The sequence below is a fragment of the Homarus americanus genome, unplaced genomic scaffold (assembly GCF_018991925.1).
Source record: "Homarus americanus isolate GMGI-L3 unplaced genomic scaffold, GMGI_Hamer_2.0 scaffold40856, whole genome shotgun sequence".
NCBI classification, from domain to species: Eukaryota; Metazoa; Arthropoda; class Malacostraca; order Decapoda; family Nephropidae; genus Homarus; species Homarus americanus.
In genome coordinates, this window is record NW_024734615.1 from 5,724,406 (window position 1) to 5,747,612 (window position 23,207).

The 23,207-nt window shown below is 38.1% G+C and overlaps 1 protein-coding gene across 1 annotated transcript in view; it reads right to left on the minus strand.

Annotated features, from left to right (window-relative positions):
* The window catches only part of LOC121870397 (formin-like protein), a gene marked incomplete in the record, with an annotated part of 115,630 nt that overhangs the window by 26,947 nt on the left and 65,476 nt on the right, over positions 1 to 23,207 (minus strand). Inside the window, 9 exon segments of the mRNA XM_042372224.1 lie at positions 5,025 to 5,039; positions 10,790 to 10,933; positions 12,026 to 12,154; positions 16,112 to 16,220; positions 16,222 to 16,273; positions 16,808 to 16,871; positions 16,873 to 17,003; positions 17,418 to 17,502; positions 18,518 to 18,682. Of these exon segments, the coding sequence (XP_042228158.1) occupies positions 5,025 to 5,039; positions 10,790 to 10,933; positions 12,026 to 12,154; positions 16,112 to 16,220; positions 16,222 to 16,273; positions 16,808 to 16,871; positions 16,873 to 17,003; positions 17,418 to 17,502; positions 18,518 to 18,682 (894 nt within the window).

Consider the following 23,207-nt stretch of genomic DNA (forward strand, 5'->3'; position numbering starts at 1 on the left):
AAGGTCGACAATGCGGTGTTGGTTACAGCGGTTTGAAGAGTCTGTGGCAGACATTTGTGATCATCCTTTCACTCATGTGGTGGCCACGATGGAGCAGCTGCACTTGGAAGTCTCGGCTAGGACAGTTAGGCAATGACTCCGTGGAATTGGGATACACCACAGGATCTCTACTGTCATGGAAAGGTTCAAAGAACAACACTGGGTTGGGGGGGCTACAATTCTCTGGGCAGTATAGGGGAAGACCTGGACTTCTGGCCAACCACAGCAGTCTTCACTACTGGAGACCTGATAACACCTGTTATGACCGGCAGCAAGTTTATCAAGAAGCCAGGAGTGGCCACGGGACCGTAAACATGTGGAGCTGGATCAACCTCAACGGTGTGGGCCAGTTGGTGGAGATAATGTTTTTTTTTCCCTTTTGTTTGTGTTATAAATATATAGATTTTTTCTTCTTCCGAGATAACATGTTTTTTGCTATCCTCAGGTGAAACACCTTTATTTCACCAAATATTTGATACCCACTTCAACTTATAAGTGATATAACAGTTTACTTGAACCAATTTTACCAATTGGAACGTGGAGCAAACTGCCAAACAAAGCAACACTTAAACTGACTGTGTGTGTGCGTGCGTGCAATAATTAATAATAATAATAATAATTAACGGTTTATTGAAAAAGTTCTGTGTGTGTGTCCACACAATGTTTTCTGTTCTCTTTCAAATTACCACAGAACCCCATAATATGTAAAGTTAATATCTTAAATGAGACACTTGATTATACAGGTTGTACCTCTCTAGTCCGGCAACCTCGGGACCTGACTGGTGCCGGACCATGGAAATTCACCCTTTTCCTGGGCAGATAGTGACTTGCGCTTACGTTAGCACCACTTTCACTGCTTCGTGGTCTCTTTGAAGACATATTGAAGGGTTAAATGTAATACAGTAGCTTCTCAAATTTCGCGAGTTTTTAATTCAACGTTTTTTATTTGGACACAAAAAAAAACACTACATAATTTAAAATTTTGACGGCGGAAACTCGAATTTCGACGGGTTTGAACGGCCCGCCAACGTTCAGAAGACGTGCACAATCGTGTAAACAGCGTCATTTCTCTTATGTACAAAAGATTCATTATTGTTTATTACTGAATGTCTTTTTTATTGAATTAATGTTTATGTGTGCAAAATGGGAAATACAATTCATTAATAATTAATTCGTAGAATATTAAAACACACGAGGAAATGAGACAGCATTGTTTTCGTTGATTACAAAACCAGTGACTGATTGGTTCTACATATAAAACAAGAAAATAAGACCCTGGTTGTAGCTGTAGTAAAATGAATGTATAAAATTAATATGGTTGTTTTAAGTAATGTTATTTAATGTTAATAAATAGAACAATAAAAGTAGCAAACCATTTATGTTAAAGAAAAAAAGTTAGACTGCGCGTATGGAAGTGCTCACATGTGAAAAACATATCGTCATTACTCTACATAAGAATATAAAAGCAACACTTATTTACTGTTCACATATGTTTTAATTAAGGTTTCTGGTTTTTTTATTGAATTCATGTTTGTGCGCGCAAAATGAACAATACAATTCATTAATAATTATTAGAATATTAAAACACACGAGGAGACGAGACGGCTGCCAGCATTGTTTTCGTTAATGTTTACAAAACCAGTGACTGATTGGTTCTACATATAAAACAAGAAAATAAGACCCTGGTTGTAGCTGTAGTAAAATGAATGTAAAAATTAATATGGTTGTTTGAAGTAATGTTATTTAATGTTAATAAATGGAACAATATAAGTAGCTAACCATTCATGTTAAAGAAAAAAAGTGATACTGCGCGTATGTAAGTGAGCGCAAGTGAAAACATATCGTCACTACTCTACATAAGAATATGAAAGCAACACCTATTTACTGTTCATATATATTGAAGGGTTAAATGTTGTACTCTGTACTGTATAGACAAACAGAGAGAGCCGAACTGCCAGATGTAAACGAACCTTAATTTCCCGCGGCTTTGTTGTCGGTTTTTTTTTTACGGGGATTAGCTGCCTATCTACCTATTGGGCAAACTAAAATCATTCCGGACCATGGGAGTTTCCGGACCACAGAATGCCGGACTAGAGAGGTACAACCTGTACTAAAAATGGTAGTAAGTTTGTCAATGAAATGACACTGATGATCTGTAGGAATGAGAGGAAAAATTAACGAGCACCTCACTCCTGCCGCCCTGCTGTCTGGAACCATCACCAACCCTCTCTCCTGTCAAGAACCCTCTCTGTTATGACTTGAAATTAAGAATATGCAGCATTTTTTATACCTGTCCTCTTGACACTCACATAAGACAACTCGCATCATCGACACATGGTGTAGTTCAAAGAGGATGTGCACATAAACATGACATAGAATGGATTGTTCACATGATCAAGGTGTCTAGCAGACAGTGTAGTGCGGCGTATGTGTGGGGAGGCATTTCGTCTGAGCTCGCAAATACATTGGTTCTCGTCATTCAATTTAGGTCCAAATAATTATTAATGTATTCATTGGTTTGTTCCTGGCACTGCTGGCAACATAGTAATCTAGGCATGAAATGCACCCTTTAAACCACAGAGTGATGCTTAAACATGGGCCCGGTAGTTCCATCATGTGTGTTCGTGCAAGCGTGTCTCAGATGTTGCCACATAGCCAGGTTAGGCAAAACTGCCTGGCACAGTACTTTTGGCTGGGATTTTACACTACAGTATTCATAAATATTTTTAAAAAATCACTATATGGACTGTACACTAAATTTTGTATTATAAAATTAGTAAGTCATGTGTTTGACATAAGTGTAAACAGTAATGTAAATTCACCCTTCGAGCCTTTTTATTAAATCTCAATTTCTAAGAGATCCATCTAAGTCAGACACCTCATTAAAGTAACAATATTCAGCACTTTGCATCAAAGAGGAATCGTTAGAAGAAAAATCCCTTTATTACCTGACAATTTGAAATTGTACGCCATTCATCTAAAATGAAAACTTTCCTAATTTTTAAAATACAGAATTCAAAAACCATGAAATGCTTAAAGTTCTACAATTCATGCGACACAGATTTTTTATAAAATAGAGTAGCATGAGCCAATCTTCACTAACCTCCTCACATCATTGATAATTTAATTGTTACTTATGTTATACTGTATACACTCTGTATATTATTTAATTATATTCCTGAAAAAGGGGTTGGGCCTATATATTGATCAACTTTCACTTTTTGGAATATCATCAGTACTGAATCTAGTGGACTAGTGGCAGTACTGTCGCACAAATGTTCAGGGATCTAAATATATATATTATTTAATCTGCCCATGTTTGTTCAGTAGTCTCGGCACATATGGTTTATAATCATGAGCAACACTTTTGATGCAAAAGTTCTCAATTATTTTTTTTTAAATTGTTTCATTTTTAAGACTAAGCACTTCATCAATTTTCATATTCAGAATAATTTAGAAAGTCGTGTTTTACAAAATTTAGAGTGCATAGCAAGCTCCATAAGCAAGCCTTGTCATTTGCTTGGTTTTTATTGTTTCTTGTTTGACATCAAATGCACAATATCAAATTAAACTAAGAGCTTAAAATTTTGTTTATGGCAGAAACATTATACTGTAGATGTCAAAGCAGGTGATAAAATTTTAACTTCAATGGCAACACATGTTGCTGAGAGTGCCTTCCTCAATGAGGCAGACATATGATGCATAAGAGTACTCATCAGTACAATGTGTTGTGACATTATATTTTTCTAAGTAATATCCATTACTATGTATGATTTTTTTTAAATAAAATTCCGTTTGAAGGACATACACCACAAAAGAAAACATGTACAAATCCTGAGACACAGTGCTACTACTTTTTATGACTCGCCACTGAGCTAACATTATAATCCCCCGAGTGTTGGTTTTACAGAGTTAATTGGTTCCTGTCTTTTGGCATTCCAGGTTTACAAGTGTCCAGTAATTCAAAGTACTACTGTATATCGCTGTGCATGGTTATGGTCAGCATTAAACATAATAAGTATCTGTGTATGTGACATAATCAGTTCATTTCAATATGCAGTGAAACAAACATGATTAAAAAAAAAACAATTAAAATTAGCCTCCAAATAAACAAAGTATCATTTCAGAAAAAAGACTCCTTGAAATTAAACAAAAGCTTTGTTTTTAAACCTTCTTTACATTAACTTCATTACTTTTCAAACAAATATCATAAACTGTTTCTATGAAAACTACAATTTTTTAGTATTGGTGAAGATGACAATTACAATGTAATGATATATAATTCTGTATTGTATATATATATTTGTAATGATGCCTTGTGTCATTTATTTGTAGCATATCTATCACTAAGTTTTTTTATAATCTTACAGGAAAACTCCACAAAAAAAGATAGTTTCTTAAATGACTACCCACAGTTTTTTTAACTGAAAAGTGCAGCCACTTTCTTCAAAATCTAACTGTAAAGTTAATAACTGTCATCAGCATACCACACTGTGAGAACAACTGTGATGTCAGTGCAGGCACAAGCAGGGGTCATGATGTCTGGATACAAAAACTTTAAATGAGTAGATATTATAAATTTAAATCTCCAATTCTTTTGGATAACTGCAAAGAGATCACATAAATCAAGGACAGCCATTTACACATAAATACTGTATATTATTTTAACTAGTTCATAACAAAGAGCCTTTTGGCAAGTTATAAAAGTGTTGTGTCATAATGAAATGCCACATGGCAAGGTTACAAGTGTGTTGGTCATAACTAACTGTTACATGACCAAGTTATACAAGACCAGGTTACACTAGTACTGCATCATGTAATCATTTGGTCACATGCAGTGTCACATACACATGTAATTGTCTCATGGCAACATTATTGATTCTGCACAAACCAATTATTTTCTGATCATGTCACACTACACACAATAAATCCACAATCAGTTAGTTTCATTAGAACAAAAATGTACTATGAATAATAAAATTTACCTCTCCTCCATATCCCTGAAGAAAAGATGGGAAAGCAATTGTGAGATTAATAACATGTACAATAATCAAAGAAATATAAAGACACAAAAAGTTATTTTAAATACCCTATACTGTAAAGTGCTGTATACACTGTACTTGCAAATTACTATGAATACAGTATTTTATGTATACTGGAGAATAAATTATAACTAAGATACATTTATACTGGAGAATAAATTATAACTAAGATACATTTATTAATATTCTCCATGATCTACAATTAAAATGATGAACTACCAAGTAAGAGATGTTAAAATAAGTATGGCATTATCATATTAATACTGTGTATCATCCAGCAAGACTTTAACCATACAGGGAGTTCTGCTATAATGCGTGTTTTGACAACGCGAATTGGCTCTAACGCGATTCCACTAGAACGGTTGTTGTGGCTTGGCGCGGGGTTATGCAGTGTTTACAGTTCACGTTCGACATCACATGTTCAATTAATTTATGTGTTTTGCTTGTGAACAATTGCAGAAATAATTTACCATATATCTCGGCCTATAAGAAGGAATTTGAACCATAAAAAAATTAGCCCAAAGTTAGGGGGTCATCTTAGGCACCAGATATAAAATTATTACCTCTTAAATATTGAGGTTTAGCATGTCAAGAGTGGTGATGGAAACATCGTAAACCACTCAAGGTCCTACCACTAATTATTTTATACTGAAACTTACGTTTGGGAAGCTGGATTAAAATAAAGATTACCGGTATACAGTATTAAAATAATAAAAATGTACTATAAACCTGTCTAACATACCGTAAAAGAACAATATACCCCGGTAATAAACACAGCTGCTATCATCACTCCCCCCCCCCCCCATTTGCCAGTGACAAGAAAGGGAAAGTGACCTTGACTGTGACCGCCTGTGGCTATTTTTAGCCGTCCTTGTGTTTGGAGGTGGTCAGTAATGCATATCTGTATATTTACGGATGATAATACTTATCTCCTATAAATAATTAATTTAAAATTTATTTTTTTACAAAGAATATTCAGTAAATGACTGCGTTAATTCTTGAAACTACCGACAGTGGTAAATTTAGGATATAAATGATGAACAGAAGTCACGTCATGGATTCGGAGTTTGGTCCTTAATGATCACCATAAATGTCTGGTCAACTTCACCTACCAGGTTTAATGGTAGCCTCCCTTTTTCGCGAAACAAGTATATAAATTAAAGAAAATACTTGCAGTGTGTTTAATATATTACATTATATTATAAATAAATAAATAAACAAATAAATCGGCAGATCTATTTCAAGTAAATGGAAATATTTTACTCACACAGACATTAGTTCCAGTTAAATAACTGACGCTTAAGTGAGTCACTAGTGTACACCAGCCGGTAAAATTTGATGCCAATACTTTAAGTGAATTGGCCTTATTTTAAATAACCAACCATAAATAAATGCAAAAAGGAAAAAAGATCAAAGGTGAGAAAAATTATATTGTATGTATGTTGTGTTGTCAAAGGAAGAGAAACAATTGAAACTGCAATTGTGTGTAAATGAGGCAGAAAGATAGATCAGCAACCTAAGACTTGGTCACAATTTTCGTGATGCCATATGGAAGTAGGATCTACCATTAGACAATACTGTACATTAGGGGGCAGGGAAAAAACACTTTTATTTGAGTTGCAGGCTGCACTTTTCAGGCATCGTTTGTATGGCTGTAACAAACACCTGTGCAAAATTTCATGCCATTTCATGCACTTACCCTGCCGCATTGCGAACGATTTTTTGTCAACTTTTAGTGTATACCAAAAATTAGGTGTCATTTAATGTTTTCCAGGATAATGATAAATTTTACATGGGTGACATCGATTTAATTCACATGTTATTTTACAGGTACACCGTATAGAAAATCATTACAAGTTCATATTGAAATTCTTTTTTGTGGAACCTTGGCATCATTTTCCTAGACAATAATCTTTGCCTAATATATCCATCTCTCGATTCGTATCCCGTCACTTCAGTGCAAGCTTCAGTCATCACTTTTATGCCTCTCTCGACCGCCTGAGTGCTGTTTGGCCACTTGGGCACCACTAATGGTGTCTCAAGAATGTCATTAACCTGTAGATTTGACAGAGAAGCAATGTAAGGAGGCTCAGTCTTGAGTTCATTCCTCCAGTTAATCATGGAATGATAGTTTTTTGCTTGCCACTTTAGTTTCGGAGTCACCACCTTTCTCATGTTGACTACAGGAGGCACATCCTCATTCCCATCTCCATCTTTACCCTCCTCATCAGTATAGTTTAACAAATTCTCGTCAACAGCAGCATCAGAATCTTCCTCCTCCTCTTCAGATCTGCCAGTGCATTCTTCCTTTTGCTGATTCTCCTCTCTAATTTTTCTTATCATTGAGACAGCTTTTTCTCTAACAGTCATGTCCTCATCTGCACACATACCAAGAAGAAGTTGATCTGTGTGGGCGAAGTATGCATTTCTCTGGTCAGCCTTCTTCACTATCGTCTCCTCCTCACTATTCAGGTGTTTCATATATAGCAGGGACTGGAATACGTTCCTTGAGCCGTGTGTTACGTAAGGGTGTATCTTGATGTAAAACCACATTGGAGCACTGAACTTTATTATTGTAATGACAATTCTTTTCAACTTATGGCTGGGTCTTGATGTTGCTACATACAGCCTGAGGATTCTACTCCATAAGGTGTTCCACCTTGACACACAGGGAGGACCTGGCTCAATAGCAGCCAAGTCATCTTCAACAACACCTGTGATAACTCCTTTACAAATCCTATACAGGTATTTCTGATCCCAGGACAGATCTTTCTCCACTTCATCATTAAACACAGGGAAATCAGGGAAACTGACTGGCTGGAAGGCGACAACTGGAAGCTCAGACAAAGACTCCTTGATCTGCTTTCCAATGGGACCACGCCAATGCTCAGGACCACTTGGTTTACCATCATAGTGATAAAAAACTGCGCGGAAAGGCAGCTCATTTCCGTGAGGCTGACATATGAAATAATGGAGCGGGTGACCAAGTAACATTTCAAGATGCTGAATGACTCCATTTTCTGATCCTACATTTACATTGGTTCCATCACAACCAACACACACAATGGGCTGCTGGGTTAGATTTTTCTCCACCAGAAACTCGTGAATAGTTTTGGCAATCTGCTTTCCGTGTCCAGTCTTGGGAGTCACATGTGTGAGATATTCATTGCCAGGCTCAACCATGATGACATAATGATCTTTCACCATCATCCTCGAACTCCATTTCTCGGTCTTCTCATTCTTTATCATCACACGAGTGGCGGTCTTCTTACCATCAAAATAGAGTGACGTCAAATTATCTAAACTAGCCATCTCAATTTCTTGCCTCTTAAATCGGTATTTTTGTCTCGCATCCCGCAGCTTATGTGGTCCAATAACCTGACTCTTGTCATCCTTTGTGATAATGCCATAGTCAGCTAAGGTGGCAGTAGCAATGGCAGCTACTTACCCAGGTCTCCCCTACATTACAGTACAGTAACACAACATTGAGAAATGAAATAAGAAAAGGCTGATAATCAATATAGACATAGCACCATACTCATCTGCAACAAGACAACTTAAATGAAATAAGAGATAAGAAAAAAAAGTTGATAAACACTGAACAGAACATTGCACCGCCACAGCGGCTGTTTGGCTAGTACTGTAGGTAAATTTAAAAATTTCAGTAGAAAATGCGGCAGACTAAACCTCGACATATCAGCTTCAAATTTGGCATGGAGTCTTAGATATGTATAAGAAACAATGCCTGAAGAGTGCAGCTTTGAGCAAAATTTCACTGCCCCCTACTGTACATTATGCTTCCAATATCTTCCCAGGCGGTAGTATCTCCCTGTTTGGTAGCTGCCTACTACCTATACACAAATTTTAGTAATATTACTTTGATACAACATGATAAATTAGACAAACAATGAAAATAAACAAACAAAAGTTATTTACCAAGACCTTCTCTCTAAGAACAGAGGGTAATAGATGGAGAGGAGATAAGAAGGCTATTTATAGCCCGTCTTTGTGTAGGAAGTCCACCACACTATAAATAATTCATTTAAAATTTATATTTTTTACATAGAATGTTCAGTACATAACTGCGATTCTAAAATAGGCCGAGATATACGGTATGTAGTGAGTGTGTGTGTGTGTGTGTGTGTGTGTGTGTGTGTGTGTGTGTGTGTGTGTGTGTGTGTGTGTGTGAAATTCGTGGTTTACAGTGAGTGATACGAATGTCGTAACATCACTAGGCTGAAGGCGCCTGAATACTACTTAAACACATTAAATTATGTTAATTGATCACTGTATAATAAATTCATTCACTCATAATTTCAAATTCCCTTATCATCCTGTGTTATATACAGAAATACTTGAGTCCCTGAGCGAGTACACAAAAATAAAACGGAGGACTAAGACATCTTGAAGTGGATAGAGAACGGACATCTCTACTGGGGGACTCAAACGTTTCTCATGTTTTGTGGGCGCTGTAGCATAATATGAATAATATGTAAATTACAATTTACATATATATATACTGTATGTAAATTGTAAAAATTTAAATAAAAGAGAAAACTAAGTACGTAGCGTTTGAAGTGTACTGTATAGTGTTGTGGCTTGGCGCGGGGTTATGCAGTGTTTACAGTTCACGTTCGACATCACATGTTCAATTGATTTATGTGTTTTGTTTGTGAACAATTGCAGAAATAGTTTATGTAATATTTATGTATACAGTATACCTGTACATATGTAAATTGTAAAATTTTAAATAAGAGAGAAAAACAAAATACATAGCGTTTTAGACCCGCGCACTCTGTTTACTCCACACATTGAGTTTGAAACACGTGTGAAGTTTTTAAGCATCCTCAGTGAATTCTGATTACTGTTTCCCCAATTTTGTGACTATGGAAAAGAAGAATATCTCTGGGAAGCATTCTGGTGATCGCATTTCCGGTGTTGATCGTAAAAGAAAGGCTATAACACTTGAAGAAAAGCTTGATGTTTCATGACTCCTCAACATCAATCTTCTCCCCCATCAAGTTATATTCATATTTTTTCAAGGTAAAGTGTAACATTTGCTGTATGATTTCATTATTAGATATGAATGTAACATTTATTTAGACTGTGCTGTCCTTTGTGTTAGGCTAACTACGATTTTGTTTTCGATTTGGAGTAATCTGCACCTAACCCTATTTTCTCCACAAGCCCTGTTATTTCTATTACGCGAATTTCTATAACACGATGTTTTGCAAGAACACAACTATCGCGTTATAGCATAACTACCTGTACTGTAATAATATTAAATCTAAATCTGACATAGAAGTCACTTAAAATAGTTCATAAATGATCTCGACTACTAAATATATCTTTATCATGAATTTACTATATCAAAGGAAAAATGAGTAAGTTAGCCACTATACAGAGTTTTGAGAGATGACTTCTTCCTTTGAGTTTATATTTATTATGGTTTTACAACATGAATAAGTTTGAATAATAAGTAAACAATTAATGTATTTGTTATCCCAAGTGACTAGTACTGATGTAACCTAATTATCCCCACCCCCCCGGACTCTTTATAATTAACATTCCAAATTTATTTTTCCATAAAGCAATTTGCACTTAAAAAAATAACTTAAAGAATACACAGCTAAAATTTATAACATCTTTATTGGTAGTCAAACAAACTAAAAAATAAAAGATATACATCAAGAAATAAACTGACTAACCTGTTGTTTACGGACATTGATTTTGTTGTTGCGGGCTACCTGCTGCCTTTCTTCTTGTTGCTGCTGCTGCTTCTGTTGGTTGAGGGCTGCTACTCTACTGGCACTCAACCTGTCAGCAAGTTGTTCATTTTCTTGCTCAACAATCTGGTCATCAAATGAAAGCAATGAAAAATAAATTGGTCAATATTTCATGCATCAACAACATTGCCTCAAGATTACCTCAAGTTACGTATATATAACTAAAACTAAGCATTCTAAGTGATTTGACAATTCTAATTTAACATGGTGATGGAAACTTTCAAAGGCTTGCTAACTTAATCCTTAAAATATCTATTCAAGATACAGACACTCCCCAAGTTACGGTTGGGTTCCGTAACAAGTGACCCTTCCGTAGGCAATTATTGAACACATAGTACAGTACAGTACAGTACACAAAGTATATAAAAATACTATACAGGTATGGGACCATTTATCTGTCATTCTTGGGACCTGGGAGGTGCTGGATAAGTATTTTTCTATTGGAGCACCTGGCCTAAAATGAACACAATGTACAGAAATTCATCTGTAACTGGCTGTGAAGACTCTGTTCCAGATTCACTCCTAAAACTAACTTTAACTGAATACTTTAACATTAAAGCATAAATTTTAGGTATATAAACATCAATAACAAAAGCATATAAATCGCATTAATGAAAGCAAAAAAGAGAGCAAAAAGGATACACGTTAGTGTTCAAACTGAATCATAATTCCCTTGTGGGGGGACAAGGATTGCTTGTCCTTTCCCCCGTACTGTTGCCCCCTTCACCAGTCTTTTATTTATTCATTCTTATATTTCCATATGATCAGCCAATTATGGTGTATGTTTCATCATAAATCATATAACATACAGTATTAAATAATAGATCAAAATACAAAATACAATACAGTACAATACAGTTGTAGTTAATGTACTTTCATTATCACCTTTCTGTGCATATAGTTTAAAGATGTTTACTACTTAATATATTGTACCAATTTCGAGTGTATTATGAATATTCCCATTCTCTGTTTATCTCCCTGGTATTTTCATGCTGTGGAACACTTTAATAACCCCTAGACAAGTATGTCCTATAACAATAAATACATACATTACATACATACATACATACTGTATATACACACACACATACATACATACATACATGCTGTATATACATACATACATAATCTAGAGAAGTAATATATAAACAACATTACCTTATAAGCTTTGGTGAATCTCACAAAGATAGCAAAAAATGTGTTTGGTGCCATACTTCTGGAACTCTCCCCATAATATTCCAACACTTCGGCAAATGTGGTTTGAGCTGTCTTAGATTCTGCTCGTAGCTGTGAATAAAATAAATCTTTTAACTACAGTATAAGCAGTTATTAAGCTATTATGCATAGAAAAACAAAAAATGTTACAACTAAGATACTAAACTGTTACAGTATATAGCTAAAATATTGCTCTCCATACAACATTTCCTGTCTAACAAGTTTAATATTAAAAGCAAATCTACATAGATGTATACTGTACTTTTAACCGAGATATCACAAAAAATGGTCTTTAGTATCTGTGCCCATATTAATAAGAATGTTACTCAAAAGTATACAAAAATTTACATGGCGTTGAGAGATATGAAGGAGTAAACAAATACTGTATATACTTATGACATCGCTTAGAAGTATTAATTGACAAAAATCTTCTTTCTTATAAATATTTATTATGTCTATAAAAAAAATTCTTAATTTCTCATAGTTTTAATAATTTGTCAATCTTAGAGAAATGTTAGATAAGCTGAACTAAACAATGGCAGATATGTTTCTTTGTTAAGATGATGCCACTACTTAATACTAAAAGGATTATTAATCTTATACACAGTGCTATTGTTGATGGTTTCATTTTGCTAACTGTGATGTTCCACCTGGTTTTACCAAGAAAAGAAATCAATTTCAACCTAAATTACCTTTATATACTTTTCTTGACATAACTCGGAAAGATTCACAATGAAAATCAAAACCAAGTTTTGTTTGAAGTTTGTCTTTTAATGTGGATGAGATTACTCGTTATTTTGTTTACTGATCCATTCACAGATATATTTTATTTGTCTTATCATTTCAATTACATTATCAAGTTTCTATCCCCTTGAAAGGGATAACATACCATACATGCCTTATCTAAACCCACTATAAATCTCTGGTTGCTTACACTTTCAGTAGGCACTTTACCAATTCACTCCTCAGATATGAAACATACAGTCGAACAGTAACTCAATACATCAGACATAAATACACTTGGAATTCACTTTTTCTTGGAAAATCCATTATCAGTCTGGAAAGTTTGTGTGTTCATATGTGGGGATGAGTGCATGTTGCATGCCTCACAGAGCTACTGTACTACCGTAAGTATGAGACAAGACACAGGCTGGGGATGGTGGGAACCAGGCATTGCCACATTTGCCAGGTTGATTTATTAATTAAATATTATATTCCCATATGGTCAGCCTCTTATGGTGTATGATTCCTCGTAATTAATATAACATCTTCAATAATAGAACGTTCAAGATACAAAAACTCATTTAAAAATGGCAAAAATTCAAATCGCGCGCCCCCAGGAGGCAGTTGGGGCACCCACATCCCCCTAGCCCTCTCCTTGTGAGCTGTGTTATGGTTATTTTTCACCTCGTAATTTTGGGTAGTATACAAAACTTTTTCATATTTTTTTACTCAGTTACATGCACACACAATCCTAGATACAGAATGTGCAAAATAAAATATACAATAAATCAGTATCATAAGGTCAAAAATATAAAGGGAATAAACATTTCTTCGTCTGCCAATGAGAGCTAACGGGCTGAGTGAGGGAGTGATGTTATGGTTATTTTTCATCTTGTAATTTTGGGTAGATATACTTAACTTTCTTTTACTCAGTAACAAGCACACGCAATCCTACATAATGTGCAAAAAATTTAAAAGAAATAACACTCAAATGATCAAAAACAAAAATGGTAAAAACATTTCTTTCAGAGTGAGAGCTGGAGGAGTACATGGAGTGTCGTTCGGCAGAGCATCCCTTAGATGTAACTAGATAGGTATGTGTTACACCCCATTTACCCATGGTGTCGACACAATACTCCCTCATATCAATCCTGATGCCTTTCTGCAAAACTCACTGGGTTACACCAACCCAAACTGTAACTATTACTTTCCTGCCTCTCCCGAGTTTAGTTCTAGTCTCCTACCTACCTCATTCCTTCTCCTTGATTAGCCATAACATCAGCAGTATTCCCCTTCATCTAGATACCTTTTAAGATCAGTGTTTATCTTCTATTGCCCACAAATTTGATGTACTTGGGTTCTGTGAGACCAAACTCACTAACGATATTGACCATTTGTATAACAGTCCTAATTATAAGACACTGCGTCAACACGTCACAACACAGTGGTGGTGTAAGCCTATATGTTGATATCAAGTATAACACTTTTGTAAGAAATGATTTAAAGGTTCAGGAGGAGTACATGGAAGATGTTTTGGATTTGAATGCGTAGCGACACGAAATATCCTAGTAGGAGTAACCTACAGAAGACCCCACACTAATGTAAGGAATTTTCATGATAAATATTTCCTTCTTCCATTAAACATTTTCAGAATGCTCTAGGACAGTGGTTCCCAAACTTTTTAACATGATACCCCCTTTTGATAAGTCCTCACCCCCCCTTATAGTTTTGTATGTAAAATCTACATAGATTTTATTTTTTATTATAATTATACTTTAGTACTGTTGAGGATCAGATAACTCCTTGTGAAAGATACAAGTAGTGTGAGAGTCAGTATGGTATCCATGCCACGTACATGACGCGTAAGGAGAGAGAGATTAAATGATAGAAAACGGATAAGGGTGACTGCTATATTTTGGTTTTGCAGGGATGTGTGGAAGATTCAAATGGAGAGAGTTACTCCTGAAAGAGTTTCTTCATTATATTCTTTTGAGCAAAAAATAGCAAATTTTGGCAGATGGCTTCATGCCTCCCCTGTACCCACTTCATGCCCACCCAGTTTGGGAACCACTGCTCTAAGATGATAAGATGACAAAACTTGACTACAGTAGAACATCGATTTAAAGCGATTCAATTTAAGATTATTGATTTAAAGCAACACCTACAATTAAGGACAATGTTTTAATTTAAAACAAATCTTTCCTATTTTGCTGAGTCAATTTGGCACATCATATTTTAAAATTTAGCCTAATGTTTCTCTGGGCACGCTACACTGTCCTAAGAGCAAAGCTGTACTGTACAAGTACTCAAAATAATGTACTAAATGATTACTAAAATTTTTGTCTAGTGCAAACTATAGCATGTTTATATTCTAATTAATCACTATCTTATAAGAATTCTAGCAATGTAAATTATACTTTCCCCTGTCACTTCTGTGACATTTTATAAACAAAAAACAATAACTCAATCTAAAGGACATAAATAAACAAATAAATACTTCACTAGACCTTTAGCGCCAACTATCAAACATGTCACCTCCCTCCCTCCCTCCCTCCCTCCCTCCCCCATCTTCCCAGCCAGGGTTTGGTGGTTATAGGCTTACAGTTTTTATCTTATATAATATCGCAGACTAAAGTTAGGAGAATATAATTTGCATTGCTAGAATCCTTGCAAGACAGCGAATAATTTGAAAATAAACGTCATATATTTTGCACAAGAGATACAAATTTTAGCCCTTTGTAATAAAATTAATTAGAACATGTCAGTTCAGTGACATTTTACAAGAGCAAAACTTAAAGTCACTCTTAAGGACAGATAAATAAATAAGCACTAGACCTTGGCATCAACTGTCAAACATATTGCCTCACCTTCCCCCATCTTTCCATCAACTGATTGCCAGTAAACAGACCATTTCAAGTCCCATAATTTTAGCTGTGTTGATTTATGAGTGTTTGTTTTAAAATACTACTACAAAAAACAATGTTTTGTTTATTTTAGGAGATGGGCTGAGGTGCATCTGGGTAGACTCTCAGTCCTTTTAGTATTTTGTGCACCGAAGTACCAAACGAAATTAGTGCGAATTCGGTTTAAAGCGACCTCTCTAGGAACGTAACTCATGTTCTATCGACGTTCAACTGTATTTTTTAGAACTACCCATCTGTGGCACAATAAAATCTCCCCCATAAGATAATCATTAATCTAGCAACAAAATTTAAGATACTAAATAATATCATTTACAACCTTTCTGGGTACTCTTTCCTTAACCTCTTTAAGTGGTAAAAAACCAGAATATCTGCCAAATCTAACCTTCCTGAGCTTATCCTCAGAGTTACAAAGGAATTCCTTTAGCACTGCTACAGCTGCATGCCCTTCTGCACTTCGCATATCCCGATAACGATCATGTTCCTTCTTAGCTTTTCATCCCTTTTTCTAACTCGCTTACATCTGTCAGGATATTCTCTAGTGACACTGAAATGAAGACAAATCAAATAATGTAAAATTTTTGTCAAAATGAGACTTTCCCAAAATTTTATGATGGTAATCCATTTTAATTTCATCTAATTCTACCTTTTTTGTCTATATATGAGTATAATACGATAAAAACATTTAATACATTAAAATGACATCAAAGTAAACATGGAGGCTGCAAGGGTCAAAAAAAGGGAACCATATTTACCCAAATTATCTAATATCTGCACCTACTGATCCAAGGTAAACATCTAATCTTCTTGGCTCCCAAGTACTGTACCACACAATCCAGTGCATAGTAAAATCATTCAGATATATAGTGATGAACACCTTTGCAGGTACAGTATACCTGTAAACCCAACATCCTCTGATACAATAGTAGGTACAGTTATACTGTAGCTTCATAATAATAATAATAATAATAAAAAGATAAGCATCTATTCAATAGAAACTACCACAGTGATACCTTTAATACTGTGCATGCTAAGAAACATTTTAAAGGCTTTACAAGATGATACACAATGACTCGCTCACCCTGGGCAGCCTTTTCAATAAACCTAAGCTCCGAGTCGACATTGTTGAGATCAGGAAACTTTAATGCGTATGGTGTCTTGGATGTAGTGTAACAAGCTCATCTTCTTGTCAGCTGATTTAGTATCACATAAAGTATCTAAACTTGAAAGTTTGAAGCCATATGCTGGCCCACGTTTGCTGCTGTTCATATAGTTACCTGTGAAAAAATAGTACAGTATTTCATCAACTGTATTATTATAGATGTGGATGTGGACAGAAAAGTTTTGACACTACAAATATTACATGCCATATCACCCAGCGAGGGGCATGGGGCTTGAAATGCCCTACGCTGCGCATTCACTTGCTTACTCATTTAACCATTTGCTTACTAATTTTCTCACTAACTCATCAAATTCAGAACATACTTCTATTTCTCACTTAAGTTTATATTAGTTTGTACACTCAACAAAAAATTCTCAAACACCTGCGCATGACGGATGTGAGAATGAGTAAAATGGGGCTTGTCATCATGGAATGGTTTCAGATTCTTCGTTCAATTTTCAGACCGCATAGTGCTTATAGCGTTCGAGATGTTTCTGGTGAGTGTACAATACAGTACAAAAATACTTACCGAAAGCAAGAATAACTTCAAGTATTCTTCTTAATTTAGTACTGTTTTTGACAGAACGGGATGCTGTGATGATTGCATGGACTTGCTGTAACAAAATGTGAAAACACGGTTTCATTAGTCGTTTCATGCCAATAGCTCTCTAGTAGTAATTAAACTTTATTATCCAGTTATTTTATTACATCCAGTATAAAGAAATTGGTATAATGGTTTCTTTTGACCCTAGGCTTAGGTACCTGTACAGTAATTCAATTTGGATGAATCCTTTACAGACGCATATCTGAGGTAGAATTTACAGAATTATGATAAACTAGAAATCATGTCCAAAAGAAATAGTTGCCTTTCTATTCACACTGACAACCCATAAAACTGAGTTTAACTCATGGGTAAATTAAAACAAAACCAAGGACGAAAATTGCAAAAAAGTATGACACACTGATCAACTTTTAGGTATGATGCTCAAGTCCAACAAACACTAAACAAGATTTCCGATATATCATTTCTATTTTCCTTGAATGGCGTGTATCCAGAATAGGACATACATCTGGTATACTGTATTTCATAAACTTTTTTCCATGTATTGGACAGAGATAAAATTTATTGAGTCCAGAAAACCTTAAAAAATTTAATTTAAACTTTACATACTTTGTACTCTACAGGTACCAAGTTTTGTTTTATATAAATTTAATTTATACTTATTCATGTAATTGTAAGAAATAATGGAACAAAAAACAAATTCCAGATCTGTAACAACATGAAACAAAACAAAAAAGTCTTAACTCAAGACATAATAACATACAACCCCCTCTACTGAAGCTACCCAAAATATTATACTACTGCATCCGCAACAAAATGTTGTAGCGCTAACAGGTGCTAATCTGTAGCAGACTTTTAATAGTCTCAGGTCCTACAGACAATCCTTTCACACTAATGAGTCAAGAATGGTAAACTGCAGCAAGTGATGAAATTACTGTGAATAAATTAAGGATGGGAGGAAAAAAGGCAATATGTGACCAGGGTGTGGAGGATAAAGAGGGAAGGTACAGTAATAGAATATTATTATAAACAAAATTACTGTTTGACAATAACTTAGGTCAACTCACCGGTGTGACAGTGTGCACACTGTCAAAAAAGTTTGCAATAAAACTCATTATTTGAAGTTTGGTTGAAAGTCTGTCAATTTTACTAAGATGCAGCATGTATTGATCTTCCTCAGTAAGCTGATTTATAGGCTTACGTTCTCTTTCATATTCTCGATAAGCTTTGATCTGGTGGGAGATAAAACACAAAATAGTATGATATTTTTTCATATACAGTATTAGCTTTTCATTTAATAAATTTTTCCACATATATTGATTAAATCTCACAAACAGGAGCTTGTGTGTATTCTGTGTGTACAGTATGTTCTTGTACATTCAGTTCACCTAAGTGCAAGCTTGTTTTGTGATGAAGTAACTCTCTGTGTGTGGGCATTTCATGCGTGTACAGTATCTTTTAAGTGTTTCTGGCCATTTCTAAACAAAAGTACCAGAAGTAAAAATTTGTCTTATCTGTCACAGAAATTAACAAAATTAATTATCTTACACTGCTTTAATAATAAATTCATAGTTATTAGAATTCACCTTTAATTACTGCCTTTATTAATGTACAGTATCCTGATATAAAGGATACTGTCTATAATGAAAGGGCAGACCTAGGAGATCTAAGACCCCCTTTGCATCAAAAAAGTTCAATGCAATATTCTAATGCAGTATTACATTCAGACAATTTTGTGTAGCAAAAAGTAATTATCATTGACCACAGAATATTTCTTAATATCAAGTGCACATGGCTAAAATGCCAAATATTGGTCAGATTTCAACATTTTTCTGGGTGTGGCTTACCTTTCAAGAACATGTTCCCCATCCATAATTCTTGGACCACCCCAGGCATCTTACATTCCTGGCTCCGCCCCTGTAACAGACCCCGGCTTTAAGGGACACTGACCCATTCAGACCAGCTTCATATATTGAGTGCTGGTGGTGGTGAGTAGTGATAGTTAGTATTGGTGGTGATGGTGAGTAGTGGTTAGTATTGGTGGTGATGGTGAGTAATGGTGGTGAGTATTGGTAGTGGGTGTTAGTAGTGGTGGTGAGTGTTGTTAGTGGTGGTGAGTGTTGGTAGTGGTGGTGAGTGTTGGTGGTGAGTGTTGGTGGTGAGTGTTGGTAGTGGTGGTGAGTGCTGGTAGTGGAGTGTTGGTGGTGATGTGGTGGGAGTTATGGTGGTGGTGGTGAGTGTTGGTGGTGGTGGGTGGTGGTGGTGGTGGTGGTGGTGGTGGTGGTGAGTGGTGGTGAGTGGAGGTGGTGGTAGTGGTGAGTGTTCATGGTGGGGTGGTGAGTATTGGCTGGTGAGTGTTGGTGGTGAGTGTTGGTAGTGTTGGTGGTGAGTGGTGGTGGTGGTGGTGGTGGTGGTGGTGGGGTGGTGGTGGTGAGTGTTGGTGGTGGGTGAGGTGGTGGTGGTGGTGGTGGTGGTGGTGGTGGTGAGTGTTGGTGGTGGTGAGTGTTGGTGGTGGTGAGTGTTGGTGGTGGTGAGTGTTGGTGGTGGTGGTGGTGGTGGTGGTGGTGTTGGTGGTGGTGAGTGTTGGTGGTGGTGAGTGTTGGTGGTGGTGGTGAGTGTTGGTGGTGGTGAGTGTTGGTAGTTGAGGTGTTGGTGGTGGTGGTGTTGGTAGTGAGGTGTTGGTGGTGGTGTTGATGGTGAGTGTTGGTGGGTGGTGGTGAGTGTTGGTGGTGGTGGTGGTGAGTGTTGGTGGTGGTGGTGAGTGTTGAGGTGGTGGTGGTGGAGTGTTGGTGGTGGTGGTGGAGTGATGGGTGGTGGTGGTGGAGTGTTGGTGGTGGTGGTGAGTGTTGGTGGTGGAGTGTTGGTGGTGGTGGTGAGTGTTGGTGGGTGGTGGTGGAGTGTTGGTGGTGGTGAGGTGTTGGTGGTGGTGGTGAGTGTTGGTGTTGGTGGTGGTGAGTGTGTTGAGGTGTTGGTGGTGGTGAGTGTTGGTGGTGGTGGTGGTGTTGGTGGTGGTGGTGAGTGTTGGTGGTGAGTGTTGGTGGTGGTGTGGTGGTGTTGGTGAGTGTTGGTGGTGGTGTGAGTGTTGGTGGTGGTGGTGAGTGTTGGTGGTGGTGGTGAGTGTGGTGGTGGTGTTGGTGGTGGTGGTGAGGTGTTGGTGGGGTGGTGGTGGGTGTTGGTGGTGGTGGTGAGGTGTTGGTGTGGTGGTGTGAGGTGTTGGGGTGGTGGTGGGTGAGGTGTTGGTGGTGGTGGTGAGTGTTGGTGGTGGTGAGTGTTGGTGGTGGTGGAGTGTTGGTGGTGGTGAGTGTTGGTGGTGAGGTGTTAGTGGTGATGCTGTGTGGTGGTGGTGGTGAGTGGTGGTGATGGTGTTGGTGGTGATGGTGAGTGTTGGTGGGAGTGGTGGTGAGTGTTGGTGGTGGTGGTGGTGTTGGTAGTGGTGGTGGTGTGGTAGTGGTGGTGAGTGTTGGTAGTGGTGGTGAGTGTTGGTAGTGGTGGTGGAGTGTTGGTGAGTGGTGGTGAGTGTTGGTAGTGGTGGTGAGGTGTTGGTAGTGGTGGTGAGTGTTGGTGGTGGTGTGGGTGGTGGTGGTGGAGTGTTGGTGGTGGTGTGGGTGGTGGTGGTGATGTTGGTGGTGATTATTAGTGGTGATGATGGTGAGTGTTGGTGGCAATGGTGAGTGTTGGTGGCAATGGTGAGTGTTGGTTGGTGCAGTGTTGGTGGTGGTGGCGAGGTGTTGGTGGTGAGTGTTGGTAGTGATGGTGAGTGTTGGTGGTGATTATTAGTGGTGATGGTGGTGTTGTGGTGGTGGTGAGTGTTGGTAGTGGTGGTGAGTGTTGTGGTGGTGAGTGTTGGTAGTGGTGGTGAGTGTTGGTAGTGAGTGTTAGTGGTGATGGTGAGTGTTGGTGGTGGTGGTGAGTGTTGGTAGTGGTGGTGAGTGTTGGTGGTGGTGGTGAGGTGTTGGTGGTGGTGGTGAGTGTTGGTAGTGATGGTAGTGATGGTGAGTGTTGGTGGTGATTATGGTGGTGATGGTGGTGTTGGTAGTGGTGGTGAGTGTTGGTAGTGAGTGTTGGTGGTGTTGGTAGGGAGTGTTGGTGGTGATGTTGTGAGTGGAGTGTTGGTGGTGAGTGTTGGTAGTGGGGTGATAGTGGTAGTGAGTGTTGGTGGCGAGTGTTGGTGGTGAGTGTTGGTAGTGATGGTGAGTGTTGGTGGTGAGTGTTGGTGGTGATTATTAGTGGTGATGGTGAGTGTTGGTGGCAATGGCGGTGTTGGTGGTGGCGATGGTGTTGGTGGTGGCGATGTGGTGTTGGTGGTGGCGATGAGTGTTGGTGATGGCGATGTGAGGTGTGGTGGTGTGAGGTGTTGGTGGTGGTGGCGAGTGTTGGTGGTGGTGGTGGCAGTGTTGGTGGTGGTGGTGAGTGTTGGTGGTGGTGGTGTGAGAGTGGTGGTGGTGGAGTGTTGGTGGTGGTGGTGGCAGTGTTGGTGGTGGTGGTGGCCAGTGTTGGTGGTGGTGGTGGGGTGTGTTGGTGGTGGTGGGGGTGTTGGTTGTGGTGGTGGCTGAGTGTTGGTGGTGGTGGTGGTGTGAGTGTTGGTGGTGGTGGTGTGAGTGTTGGTGGTGGTGGTGGGGTGTTGGTGGTGGTGGTGAGTGTTGGTGGTGAGTGGTGGTGGTGGTGTGGTGGTGGTGGTGAGTGTTGGTGGTGGTGGTGTGAGGTGTTGGTGGTGGTGGTGGGGAGGTGTTGGTGGTGGTGGTGTGAGTGTTGGTGGTGGTGGTGTGAGTGTTGGTGGTGGTGGTGTGGTGTTGGTGGTGGTGATGTGTTGGTGGTGGTGGTGAGTGTTGGTGGTGGTGGGGAGTGTTGGTGGTGGTGGCGAGTGTTGGTGGTGGTGGCGAGTGTTGGTGGTGGTGTGAGGTGTTGGTGGTGGTGGTGAGTGTTGGTGGTGATGGTGAGTGTTGGTGGTGAGTGTTGGTGGTGGTGTTGGTGAGTGTTGGTGGATGGTGGTGATGGAGAGTATGTGGTGGTGGTGATGGTGAGTGGTGGGCTGTGATGGTGGTTTTGAGTGGTGATGGTGAGTGTTGTAACAATGTCAGTGATTATTTCCCTGGCGTGAGTCAGTGCAGTGACCTGTGAGTGTGAATGCCTTAGGCCTGAACTAATAAGAGACCCTGTGAGATGTGACGACAGGAAGATGTGGCTCCCTTTGTGGGCAACACAGTTTGAAAAAGACATTCTGGTTTTGGAGAGAGTGAAATGTGGGCGTGCATGTGTCACCTTCCCACCTGGTGGTATATATATGTGTGTGTGTGTGTGAGTACCTTTCAGGTTTTATCCATTTCACGAAATGTGTTGTGATTCATGTGACCCGGTTAACTGGGTAGGAAGATAAGTTTATTGTTTTTAAATATAATTGTCAATCACGATAGAAGGAGTTCAATAAACATAGGAACCGTTAAAAAGTAAAACATCGTCATATACGTCTTGGGTGTTATGCAGTGAGCCATTATAAATAATATAACCCCTCCCCACATGATTACCCTCTGGTGGGAGAAGTGACCACAGGCAACCCCCCACCTCCTCAATCATTAAAAGTCACTCTGTTCCTCCTCCTCCCTCAATCCTCACCTCCCATTCTCTCTCCCTCCACCCTTAACCTTCCCACATCTCAAGAGTACAAAAGAACAGAAAGATTAAGAATAAGAAAAAAGAATTAGAGAATAAAGAAAGAAAAATAAAAATAATAAAAAGTAAAATAAAAATATTGTTACAGTG